Source organism: Antechinus flavipes, chromosome 3, assembly GCF_016432865.1.
Source record: "Antechinus flavipes isolate AdamAnt ecotype Samford, QLD, Australia chromosome 3, AdamAnt_v2, whole genome shotgun sequence".
NCBI classification, from domain to species: Eukaryota; Metazoa; Chordata; class Mammalia; order Dasyuromorphia; family Dasyuridae; genus Antechinus; species Antechinus flavipes.
Genome location: NC_067400.1, coordinates 577,172,194 through 577,184,797, shown reverse-complemented (window position 1 = coordinate 577,184,797; position 12,604 = coordinate 577,172,194). Strand labels below are relative to the sequence as shown.

The 12,604-nt window shown below is 51.4% G+C and overlaps 1 protein-coding gene and 1 long non-coding RNA gene across 2 annotated transcripts; one reads left to right on the top strand and one right to left on the bottom strand.

Annotated features, from left to right (window-relative positions):
• Positions 1–5,491: 5,491 nt before the first annotated feature.
• On the top strand, positions 5,492–7,535 carry SFN (stratifin). The gene has a single exon (XM_051988123.1). It carries the CDS (start codon positions 5,922–5,924, stop codon positions 6,927–6,929), a length of 1,008 nt encoding a protein of 335 aa, XP_051844083.1. The 5' UTR covers positions 5,492–5,921; the 3' UTR covers positions 6,930–7,535.
• A 156-nt stretch (positions 7,536–7,691) lies between these two features.
• LOC127555646 (uncharacterized) lies at positions 7,692–9,222 on the bottom strand. The gene is made up of 2 exons (XR_007952250.1): positions 8,982–9,222; positions 7,692–7,948 (listed from the first exon to the last, which is right to left on the bottom strand). It is a non-coding gene; the product is annotated as an uncharacterized LOC127555646 (long non-coding RNA).
• Between the last annotated feature and the right edge of the window lie 3,382 nt (positions 9,223–12,604).

The window sequence follows — 12,604 nt, the reverse complement described above, 5'->3', positions numbered from 1 at the left end:
CACTCCTACCTGCTTTCTGCACCTCTACTCGTGGGCCATCCGTTGGGAGGGGGAGAAGTCCCGGGGGGATGGCTCAGTGGGGGGGCGGGCCCAAGTCACAAAGGGCTCATCTTGTCTCCCCAAGAGGGTGGTGGTCCAAAGGCTGTTGTCCCCATTTTATAGACAGGAAGCCAAAGACAGTGTGGGGTTAGAGCGCGCCTGAGCCAGGAGAACTTCTGCTCCATCCAGAGCTGGAAGGACCTTGGAGTTCATGGAGTCCAACCTCTTCCCTTTCAGATGAGGAAGCTGATACCCTGAGCTGTCACATGGCTTACCCAAGCCAGAGGCAGGGTTTGAACTCAGAGCAGCCTGATGAGCCCGGACCAGGCTCCCTCTCCCGGGCTGGAATCCCAGCTCTTGTCAACTAACAGCCAGGGTGACTGATGGCAGAGCATCAGACCCGGCTTCCTCCTTTTCCAGGGGCTCACGCTGCTTATCTCAGTGCCCCGGGAATGGCTGGCCTGGGCCTGGGCCTGGATGCCCGGGGCACCGCTGAGCCTGCCAGCCTGCGGGACAAGGAGCTGGCCAAGCCCCAATCCCTAGAGGCAGATGAACCACGGGGAGCCGAAAGAACATCTCTGACTCGGGTCAGCCCAAGTCCAGGCCCAGGCCTTTCTCCATTGTCCCAGCTGGCCCAGGCAGCTCCCATGACCTCAGCTGAGTCTCACAGGAAGCCTCCGACATAAACTCTGTTAACCCCATTTACATGGCGTGCTCCTGAGCTTTGGAGGCAGGAGGGAAGGCCTTGCTAACTTTGGCGGGGTTGCATAGAACTATATCTCTATCTATAAACTATATATATATGTATATGTGCATCTATGTGTGTACTGAGCAAAGAAAGCCCTTGGTGACTTGGACAGAGCTAGGTACACATATATGTAACTTTACAGGGCTGCGTACATATATATGTGTGTGTGTTTAGCAAAGAAAGCCCTTGGTGACTTTGAACAGGACTGCATACATGTATATATGTATATATGTAACTTTACAGGGCTGCGTACATACATATGTGTGTACTTAGCAAAGAAAGCCCTTGGTGACTTGGACAGAGCTAGGTACACATATATGTAACTTTACAGGGCTGTGTACATACATATGTGTGTACTTAGCAAAGAAAGCTCTTGGTGACTTTGAACAGGACTGCATACATATGTATATGTAACTTTACAGGGCTGCGTACATATATATGTGTGTGTGTTTAGCAAAGAAAGCCCTTGGTGACTTTGAACAGGACTGCATACATGTATATATGTATATATGTAACTTTACAGGGCTGCGTACATACATATGTGTGTACTTAGCAAAGAAAGCCCTTGGTGACTTGGACAGAGCTAGGTACACATATATGTAACTTTACAGGGCTGTGTACATACATATGTGTGTACTTAGCAAAGAAAGCTCTTGGTGACTTTGAACAGGACTGCATACATATGTATATGTAACTTTACAGGGCTGCGTACATATATGTGTGTGTACTTAGCAAAGAAAGCCCTTGGTGACTTGGACAGAACTCCACATGCGTGTATGAAGTTCCACAGCTGCTCTTCCCAGCTTCCCTGGCCCGAAGCTCCTCCACACTTTGGACTGCCTGCACTGACTGTCGGGAGTGGCTCTGGCCAGAAAAAGCCCTGGAGTCTCTGCCATGTCTCATTGGTGATGAGCCTCTCCATATTCCTCAGAAAGGCCTGTCTTTCCCCAGGATCCTGCTGGGAGTCTTTCTGGGTTGGTGGGGCCTGTTTGGACTTGTCACAAGCAGATCCTTCACAGGCCCGGAGTCACCTCCATGACATAAGCAGGCATCAGAGAAGATAGGAGCGTAGATGTCAGTTCGGCCTTTCCAGTCACGAGCCCCTTTCCGGCTCTGACCTAAATCCTGTCTTCCCCTCTCAGGACTGATTTTCGAGAGGCTTCCGGCGGCTACCCGCCTTCCTCACAAGAGCCCGAGTGCCAAAGCCAAGCCTGTCATTATCAGTTAATGTTTATTGGCGCAGAAGGCTTGGGTTCTGCCCTCCTGAAAGGGATGCTCTGAGCAGGGGAGGAGAACCAGCATGGGGAAAGCGGCTGTTTCTGCTGACGCAAGGCCCCGCGCAGGGTGCTCTCATGGAGCTGTGCTGGGAGAGGCCCTCCCAGACCTCCCCACACAGCCAGGCCCGGACCTGCTGCCTCCTCGCAGGTAAATGGAGGCCCGGAGGCGCAGGGAGGTGCCTAAGACAGGAACTGAGTCAGAAGTCAGGGAGGTACGAATCCAGGCATTCTGGCTTCCAGGCAAACTGGGGAGCCAGAGAAAAAGTTAAGGGGCTACCCGGGCCCCTGGATGCTGGGAATGCCGTATGTCTTACCTTGGTCAGAGTTTCCATTCATACCTGCCACTTATAGAGCCTTTTAATGTATACAAAGTGTTTTACACACAAACTTTCTCTTTCGGGTCTCACTGATCAGCCCCTGAGGGTAGTACCTCAAGAATGAGAGCAGGAAGCTCTCCTAAAGACAACCTAGTCTGACTGCTGCTCTTTACAGATGGGAAATTGAGTCTCCCAGAGTTGAAGTGGTATCGCTTCCTAGAGCTAGAGCAGAGAGGCCATCTAGTACCGCTACCCTTATTTTACAGATAAGGAAACTGAGATTCAGACTTCTCCAATCGTCTGTGCAGGCTTTGAATCAAGTCTTCCTGACTCCACAGACTGCTTTATCCACTGTTCTAACTGGTCCCCATCAAATGAGAGAAGGTCATGTTGACTGGGGATGGGAGGTTTGGAGAGGTGAAGGAAAGCTTCATGGAGAAGATGGCCCCATGAGCTGGGTCTTTGAAGAAAAGGTAAGTGGAGTGCCGTTGACAAACAGCTCAATCTGGGCATTTTTTGAGAAGGGCTGAAGACAATATAACTGATAAGAGGGACCTTAGAGACATCAAGTTCAATTCTTTCATCTTGAAATGGAGGCAAATGACCCGGAGAGAAGGGACTCAGGCAGCCAGATAGCAGTGACAACCAGGATGAGAAGCTAAATCCCATGACTGACAGCAAACATTTATTAAGTGTTACTGTGCACTGAGTTTTATACTAAGTGCTAGGGATTCAAAGAAAGGCAAAACCCAGAAATCACCACAAACATACCAGTCTCTCCTCTGGAGGAGCTCACAGGCTGAAGGGACAACGTGCAAAGAGCCACATACAGCCAGGAGCCATTTGTCCAGGGGAAGCTGGAGAGACTCTCCCAGGGAGGGCTTCACTTTCCGGCATGCTGCATTCCCTCCGTGGGCTGGATTGTAATAGGATGACTGATCTGAAGAGTCCTGAAGCTCTAGGGCTGACCCTGCCCTCCTCAAGCACTGCTGAGTTCTGAGATGGAAAGGCTGAGAAGAAGTGACTAGCACTCTGGGAAGGTGCCCAGAACCTTCTGGATTCAATCTAGGCAAGGGAATGGGATGGGAAAGGGGAAAAGTGATCCTAGGATCAGCTCCTAGGGAGAGCTGTGAATGTCAGAACCAAGGGGGCCCTTAGAATAAAGAATGTTAGAACTGGGAAAAGAGCACAATGTCAGAGCTGGGAGGGCCCTTAGAACCCAAGAGGTCAGAGCTGGGGGGAGGAAGGGCTTAGAACATGGGATGTCAGAGCTAGAAGGACCCTTAGAACCCGGGATGTCAGAGCTGGGAGGGCCCTTAGAACCCAGAATGTCAGAGCTGTGAGAAGCTTCAGGACACAATGTCAGAGTGGGGAGGGGGCATTAATTTAGAGATCATTTAATCTCACTATTTTATCTTACATTTTATATATATATATATATTTATAGTTTATATTTATAGGTACTGACATCTGTAGAGGAGAATGTCTTGCTCAGTGTAACAAGGGCAGCAGTAGTACCAACTACAAGCTCACTGGTGCCCAAAATCTCAGAAAAAAAAGCTGGGGACAAATCTTGGCCCCCTTCCCCTCACAATAGAGAGGGCCTGGCTTGAAATCTCCTCCACAGGTGAAGGAGAGGGACCTAGTCTGGGGATTGCCTGTTAGGGAGGATGCCCCATGGACTGTAGGGACTTCGCCTCCACCCACATGGATCCTCCTGTGAGTAAGGTCTTTCTCACTTCTCACCAAAATCTCTCCTCATTCACCAGGACTTGCTCCCTCTGGCTAAGCATGACTGTCTTTCCTCAATAGCAAAGAGGCTGCTGTCCTGAGCCTGGAAGGATGGCTCACTGTGGGACAGATGGGCCTGGGCAGCAGCTGACTCAAGAACAGGCCCAGGGAGGGGATACTAAGAGAGCCCCTTGCCCAGGGGCCTTGAGAGAAGCCCAGATTCCCAGCGCAAGAAGCCTCCCCCTGAACACTAGGCCTGCTCTTAGCAGAGCTGTGGGGTGGAGCTAGAATCAGGAGCCCCTCGTTATTTGATGGCCACCCTCACCTCATAGGCACTGGGCCAGCTCCTTGGGTGTGGCTCTCCACTGAGATGGAGCCAGAGCCCCAGTTGGTAGGAAGGTGTGATCCAGTGGAGCCTGAGGGCATAGGGAAGGGATGCTGCTGCTTGCCCCCTCTGCCCCCTCTGCCAGCAGCAGAGGACGGGCAGAAAAAGGTCTGGGAAATAAATTGGAAATGCCTGAATAAAATCCCATGAGTCCCTTCAAAACAAGACCATGGCCACTCATGGGGTCACCACTGCCTCTTAAGGCTCAGGTCCTTCCCTTGGGAGTCACTGTCCCCTGTTCTCTTCTCCCATTTCCCCCAGGAACAAACTGAGGCCAGGTGCCCTGGTTGCCAGCCTCAGAAAAATCAGTGCAGCCTGGCACTAGGTCAAAGTTGAGTCAGAGAGGAAAGTGGGGCAGCTGACGAAGGCGGTGACCCCACCCTCCTGGGGCGCCCACATGAGCCTCCCTCATGCTCTGTGGCTTGGGAGGGTGCTGCCAGACACCCAAGCGGGGAGCCGGGCCAGAGCCGCATCCCTGGCGAAAGTCCTCCTGTCGCTGGGAACTAGCTGCTGAGTTGAAAGGGAAAATTGCAGCGTAATGGAGTGATATTGGGCCCAACCGGGGTGACTAATTACAAAGGATGGGCCTAGAGCGTCCTCGCTTGTTAAACTCACCTTTAAGTGGCACATGGAGATGCTGCCTCAGTAATCTGGGGAGGAGGGGGGCAGTCAATGTGGGGGGAGATTGGGGGAAGGGAGGGGGCTTCTCAGGTGATAGGATGTTTAAGGCAGAGAGACCTCCTGGGGGGCCCCCACTGTAGGGGGATCCAGCACTGCCTATTGCAATAGGCAGGATTTTTCCAGGCTCTCTCCACATGTCTTTCTTCAGTGTCTTCTAGACCTGGGCAGGGGCTGAGTAAGGGCAGAATTTGTTAGAAGGCATCCTGATATACGCTCAGAAGACCTTCTATTAAAAGGAGACTTTGCAGAATGACTTTTTACTTTAATTAGGATAAAGTATTTGGTTTCATCGCACACTGTTTCCAAACATCTAATTGTTATCAGTTGTCTAAAAAAACTGCCTCCACAACGGTTTAAAAAGGTGGGGAGGGGGACTGGTCACACGGAGACATGTTTTTTGTCACACACCCTTTCACTGAAACATCCACAAGCCCCCCTCCCCCAACATACACAGAGGGACTGGACAGTCCAGTCTCTCACAAGCCTCGGAGGAATCGACTATTTCCTAAAAACTAGAGAGGTTTAGAGTAATAGCTGAGCTTCAGGCTACTTCCCGAGCCTCCCCACCTCATGAAGAAGCCCACTATTGTCAACTTTAAGGGGGAGATAAATGGGGGCACTGGGAGTGGGCCCCTGAGCGAGACGACCCGATGGGAGAGAAGGCAGGGGGAGCCCCGGGCGGCAGTTGCCTTAGGTGGGGCCCACTCTGCCTTTCTCCTTGCTGAGTATCCCCACGATGACTAATGCACCTCCGTCCTGCCCCCTTTTTACCTTTAAGGAGCAGCCAGGAAAAAAAAAAAAAGAAAGAAAGAAAGAAAAAGCAGGATTGGGGAGGCAGGAGCCAGAGGCCCAGCCCCGCCTCCGGCCCAGCCCTGCCCCTCCCCACCCCAGCCAAAAAGCCGGGCCGGGAGGGAGAGGCCGAGCAGACGCCGAGCCCAGGTGCCCCGGGATCCAGCGCAGCCCCGAGCCCAGCCCCAGCCCGAGCCATGGAGAGAGGCAGCCTGATCCAGAAGGCCAAGCTGGCGGAGCAGGCCGAGCGCTACGAGGACATGGCCGACTTCATGAAGGGGGCCGTGGAGAAGGGCGACGAGCTGTCGTGCGAGGAGCGCAATCTGCTCTCCGTGGCCTACAAGAACGTGGTGGGCGGCCAGCGGGCGGCCTGGAGGGTGCTGTCCAGCATCGAGCAGAAGGGGGCCGAGGAGGAGGGCGCCGACGAGAAGGAGCGGGGCCCCGAGGTGCGCGAGTACCGGGAGAAGGTGGAGGGCGAGCTGCGCGGCGTCTGCGGCACCGTGCTGGGCCTGCTCGACTCGCACCTCATCAAGAACGCGGGCGACGTCGAGAGCCAGGTCTTCTACCTGAAGATGAAGGGCGACTATTTCCGCTACCTGGCCGAGGTGGCCGTGGGCGACGACAAGAAGCGCACCATCGACTCGGCCCGCGCCGCCTACCAGGAGGCCATGGACATCAGCAAGAAGGACATGCTGCCCACCAACCCCATCCGCCTGGGCCTGGCGCTCAACTTCTCCGTCTTCCACTACGAGATCGCCAACAGCCCCGAGGAGGCCATCTCCCTGGCCAAGACCACCTTCGACGAGGCCATGGCCGAGCTGCACACGCTGAGCGAGGACTCCTACAAGGACAGCACCCTCATCATGCAGCTGCTGCGAGACAACCTGACCCTCTGGACGGCGGACAGCGCCGGGGAGGAGGGCGGCGACGTGCCGCCCCCCGAGGAGCAGCCCCAGAGCTGAGCCCCGCTCCCCGGAGCCCCGACGGCCCCTTCCGTTCCCCGTCCCCCGCCCCGGCCTGGCCCCCCTCGGGGAGAGGACTTGTGTGTGGGGCGGGCCCCCGGATCCCTCTCCCTCCCTGCACCCTCCCTTCTTCTGCCCTCCTCCTCGGCCCCTCCATCCCCGCCCCCCCTCACCGTGCGCCCCAGCTCGGAGCGACTCAGACACGAGAACGAGGCCGGCTGGGCCGAGAGCTCTGGGAGCTTCTCCTTCCAGCCGCGGGCTGTTAGGGCCGGCGGTGGCGGGAGCCCCCGTGATCCCTGACTCTCTGAGCTGCACCCCGTCCCTGGCCCAGGTGGACCGCCCCTCCCCCCCTCCCCCCCCAGCGCTCTCCCTCTCCCTCTCCTGTCCCTGCTTCCTGTGGTTCTTAGGATTGGGAAGCTTGAGAGGGACTGGACTGGGGAGCCCAGAGGCTTGTGTGAGTGTTGGAGGAAGCAGGAGTGTGTGAGTGGATCTGGGTGACAGACAGCGTGTGCTGGCGCGCTGGTGAGTGAGTGTGTCTGCGACTGTCAGAGAGCATGTCTGAGTGTGCGACAAAGTTCCCTCTCAATAAAGAAAGCTTCCCTGACACTCCTGTTGTCTTTTTGCAATCTATGTGGATCGGGAAGTGGGGAGGCTTGGGAGGGTTCTGTGTTGGGGGGAGGGGAAGGGAGGGGTTGGTTTTGAGACGGGGCTTCCTTCGGGTTCTATACCCTGGTCCTCGCCCCCAATTGGAGCTGGCCCATCTCCGAGAGCAGCCAGAAGGCATTTATTTGGGGTAGATTACCTTAGAATTAGGTGAGGTTGAGGGGTGGGGCGGGGCAGGGCTTTGTTTAGGGACAGACTTCAAGGTCGGGGACTAACCCTGAGTCTCCGGGAGAGTTCACATGGGAATTGAAGATTTTGAAGGATTCCGTCCTCTGTCCAGGGGCCTGCGGTGAGGATCCAGAAGAAACAGCCCCGGTGCCGGACTGAGGAGAAAGTTGGACCTGAGAAAGGCAGATCTGGGTTTGGAGGAGAGGGGAGGTTAGGGAAGTGGTCAGAAGAAAAAGGGAGTCAAGCCAGAGCTGAGAAGGGGTGAAAAGCCACAGATCTGAAGGGAGGAGAGAACAGCTCAGGTAGGGGAGGGGGCGAATTGAGACACCCCATAACGGAGGAGTCGGATCCTGAGAAGATGGGGAAGAAATGCCCTAGGTCTGAAGATGTCGTCCATAGGGGAGGGCGGAGTTCTGAGAGCCAGGTGTGATTTGCTAGGGAGTAAGACCCCACCAACCTGAGGTGGACCCCCAAGAGCTAAGATGGCAATGAGGTGCTCCAGGGATGGTTGGGAGACAGGCACCATTGGAGGCTGGGGCAGAGTTAATTCTGGGCCAACCCAGATCTGGGTTTGGGACTGAACCCCCAGGGCTGAAAGGAGAAAAGAGGATAAACGCCAGAGAGGCTGTGGGAGGGAGAGGGGACTGAGACAGCTCAGATCTGAGATAGATTGGACACCCCAAGTTTGAATGAAGGGAGGGGGAGGGGTGAGATAGTCCATATATAGTATTAGATAGATTAGGTCTGAAGGAAGAATGATGAGATGTCCTGAGTATAAAGCAGAAGGGAAACTGGGAGGGGCTGGGGTTGGGAGCAAGAGGTGAGAAAGCTCAGACGTGAGGAGGGTGGTTCCCTCTGCAGGGTGGGTCACAAAAGATGCCTCCTGAAAACGTGGCTCCCATCCAGACTCCAAACCCATCCCTAGGCTCCGTCCTATCTCCTGCCTCAGGCCAAAGCCTGCAACAGTCCTAGGAGCCCCTCCTTTACTCCACATCCCCCCATCTAAAATACACTCTTCCCCATTTTCGCTCCTCTACACCCCTCCTCTCATGCCATCCCAGTTCAATCCTGATCTTTCCTCCTTTGCTCCCCAAAACTTCCCAGGTATCCTTCACTCTCCCCATCCCTGGAGTCCCTTATCCTCTGATACCCCGGGACATCTGGTCACCCTCTCCTTTTCCACCCCTTCTAATTCTTGCTCTCCTTTCATTCATAAACTACCCTGAAACCTGGGGTCCTCTTCCCTCCTCTTTCAATCCTGTGAGAAGACGAGACCCTACAGCCAGTATTTCCACCTCCCTTTTCCTGCCTTCCGTCGCGGGCAGTTTGGGGCGCCGCCCAGGTTAAAGCTAGTCCAACCCTGGATGCAGGGCCGTCCCTGGAAATCCCTCCCAGCGTTTGGCCAGCCAATGGGGAGAGCGGCCGTCGGAGCGGACGGTTCTGCTGTCCCAGGATCGGGAGGAGGGAGAGGTCCGGGAGGGAGGGAGAGAGGGGAGGGCTGGGGAGCCGAGGGCGGGGGAAGGTGAGGTGCTGGAGGCGCTGTTCCGGTTTCACTCAGACAAGTCTTCACCCGTCTTGTACCAGGGGAGTTCAGCTCAGCTTGTCTCCTCAGCTCCCCCCACCCCCCGCGGGGGGAAGGAAGGAGGCCCCAGGCCGAGTTTGCTAAGTCAGTTCCCTGCTCAGTAGGGGGTCGGGTTAACGCCCACCCACAGGCTCAGGAAGATTAGCAGGAAGGAGACCCCCGGAGTAACTAGAGGGAAAATACAGAATGAACAGTACCCTATTCCCTAAAGTCCAGTTTGCCTATTGGACATTTCCAACTGGATAGCCCAAAGGCATTTTAAAGTTAACATGTCCAAAACTGAACTGAACTTATTCTTTTTCCCTATGCTCTCTCCCCTTTTCATTTATTTATTTTGCTGAGGTTTTTGGAGTTAAGTGACTTACCCAGGATCACACAGCTAGGAAGTGTTAAGTGTCTGTCTGAGATCAGATTTGAAGTCAGGTCCTCCTGACTTCAGGGCTGATGTTCTATCCATTGCACCACCTAGTTGCCCCTCCTCTTTTCCTTCCATCTCTTACACACACACACACACACACACACACACACACACACGCGCGCGCGCGCACACACACGGCAATTTTTAAATTATTTTTAAAATTTTGAGTTTTAAATTTTCTCCCTCCCTCACACCCATTGAGAAGGCAATCTGATACCCTTTTATGTAAGTGAAATCATACAAAACGCATTTGCATATTCACCATATTGAAAAATTAAATCAAGAAAAATAAAGTGAAAAAATATGCTTCTGTTTGCCCTGGAAGTCTACCGTTTCTTGCTCTTGAGGTAGATAGAATTTCCCTTCCTGAGTTATTTAGAATCATGGTGGCCCATTGTATTAATCAGCGTTAACATCCCTTTTATTGTAGAGAACATCACCATCCTCCCAGACTTCAAGGCTGGCAACCTATGGTGTCATCCTCAATTCCTCCTTCTCATTCCTCATATGCAAATTGCTGTCAAATCCTGGAGACTCTCCTGTCTTAAACTGGCTGGCATATGTCTGACATTGTCATGTCTTGGTCCAGGCCCTCATCACCTCATTCTTGGACTACTCCAGGAGCCTTCCCGCCTCAAGTCTCCCTACTCCACTCTGTCCTTCAGGAAGCTATCAAATTAGTCTTTCTAAACCAAAAGTCTGACCATGTCACTCACCCTGATCCATAAATGTCAGTAGCTCTCTATCACCTCCAAGATCAAATATAGAATCCTCCATTTGACTTCTAAAACTTCATAACCTTTCCTACCTTTGAAGACTTCTTACATCTCTCTTCCTTCAACTTACCCTTCCATCCAATGACTCTGGCCTCCTTGCTGATCCTTGTACAAGATACTCCCGCTCAAGGAGTTTTCACTATCTGTCCCCCATGTCTAGAAGACTCTTTCTCCTTCTCTTTGTTTCTTAGTCTCCCAGGCTTCCTCAAATCTCAGCTAAAATCCCATTTAAACAAGAAGCCTTTCCCTGTCCCCCTTAATGATTCTTAATTAATCCTTCCTTCTGTGATTATCTCCACGGTATCCATCTATTTCTTGTTTGCATACAGTTTTTGTTTTTGTCTCTTCCATTAGATTTGTAATCTTTTTGAGATCAGGATTATTTCTTTCTTTGTTCTTTCTTTCATCCTCTATTGCTCTTCCCCCCCTTTCCTTCCTTCTTTTCTTGCTTCCTCCCTTCTTTTCCCTTTCTTCTTCCTTTCTTTCCATCTTTCTTCTTCCTTCCTTCCTTTCTTCCTCCCTCACTCCCTCACTTCTTTATTGATTTCTTCTAACCTTCTTTCTTTCTTACTTCCTCTCTTCTTCTCTCCCTCCCTCTTTCCCTTCTTTCCTTCCTCCCTCTCTCCCTTCTTTTCTTTTTTTTTCCTCCTTCCTTCCTTCCTTTCTCTCTTTCTTCTTCGCTTGTCACATAGAAAGTACTTAATAAAAGTTTGGTGACTAAGGAAAAGACACAGACTTTTATATTAGATTATAAAAAAAATCAAATTAGTTTTTATCTAAATTTTTAAAATTCATGAACCCCAAGTTAAGAACCCTTTCATTTTACAGAAGGAGAAGCTGAGACCTGAAGAGGAAAAGTGACTTTCAGGTCATAGGACCATAGAATTATAGATTTAGATCTAGAAAGGAATGTAAAGGAAACTGAGTCCCACAAGAGGCTGATTGATTTGCCTGGATAACTATAAGAGCCAGGATTCAGTACCAGCTTTTCTGATTGCAAACCTGAGTGCCTTTTCTCCTCTATCACACAGTGTCTTCTATTTTGAAGCCCTTGTAACCAAGCACAGCCTCTGGATTGGCCTTGGAGCAAATGATTCTGGTTCAGCTCCCCTTTCTAGGGGGTGACCTGGTTCCTCTCACCCAACCTGTCCAGCAACTTTTTGTTAGTGGGGCAGATCCTGGGAACAAGAAAGCTGCTGCCTCCTCCCTTCCCATCATAGTAACTTTGAGCTAGAAGGGACTTCAGAGAACACCTGATCCAACCTTCTTCATTTCACAGATGTGGAAACTGAGGCTCAGAGAAGGTAACTAACTTGACCAGAGTTCCACAATAAATTCAAGATTCTGCTGACTCCTAATTTCATGTTTGTTTTTTGTTTTTTCCTGCCTTGCCACATTACTACAAGTAAATGCTGAATTATTGTTACTAAAGCATTACTTTTGTTTTATTGTGTTTGCAATCAGAGAATTAAATTATTTCCTTTTTTTTTTAACAAAGCAAAAGACAGCCACACAGATATGGCAATGGTTAATATTAAAATGAAATTTAATCTTGCTTTAAAATATTATGTAAATAGCATGATACCTATAATGAATAGTCCTTAAATTACCTTATATCCTTATAGTCCATTATATATTCTTCTTTCCATAGTTGGAGAAGAATGAGAACAAGTGCAGAAATGAGAAACTAAGGCTATGGGAGACTACCTCGGGGAAATCTCCTTTGAGAAGATGCAGGGACAGGTGCTGGGATGTAGCTGACTCCTTTTAGAGAAGCTAGATTGGAGGATCACTAAAATTTTTTTCCATTCTAAATGTTAGAGTTCAGGACAGCTAGGTGGTATGGTGGATAGAGCACTAGTCCTGAAGTCAGGAGGACCCGAATTCAAATCTGACCTCAGACACTTAACATTTCCTAGCTGTGTGACCCTGGGCAAGTCACTTAACCCCAATTGCCTCAGCAAAAAAAAAAAAAAAATTCTTAGAGGTTTACCTTTCAAACACTAGGTGAAAGGGGTGCAATAGAACCAAATGAAGGTTCTTGTAGTAGGCAGGTGTATGATGTTGG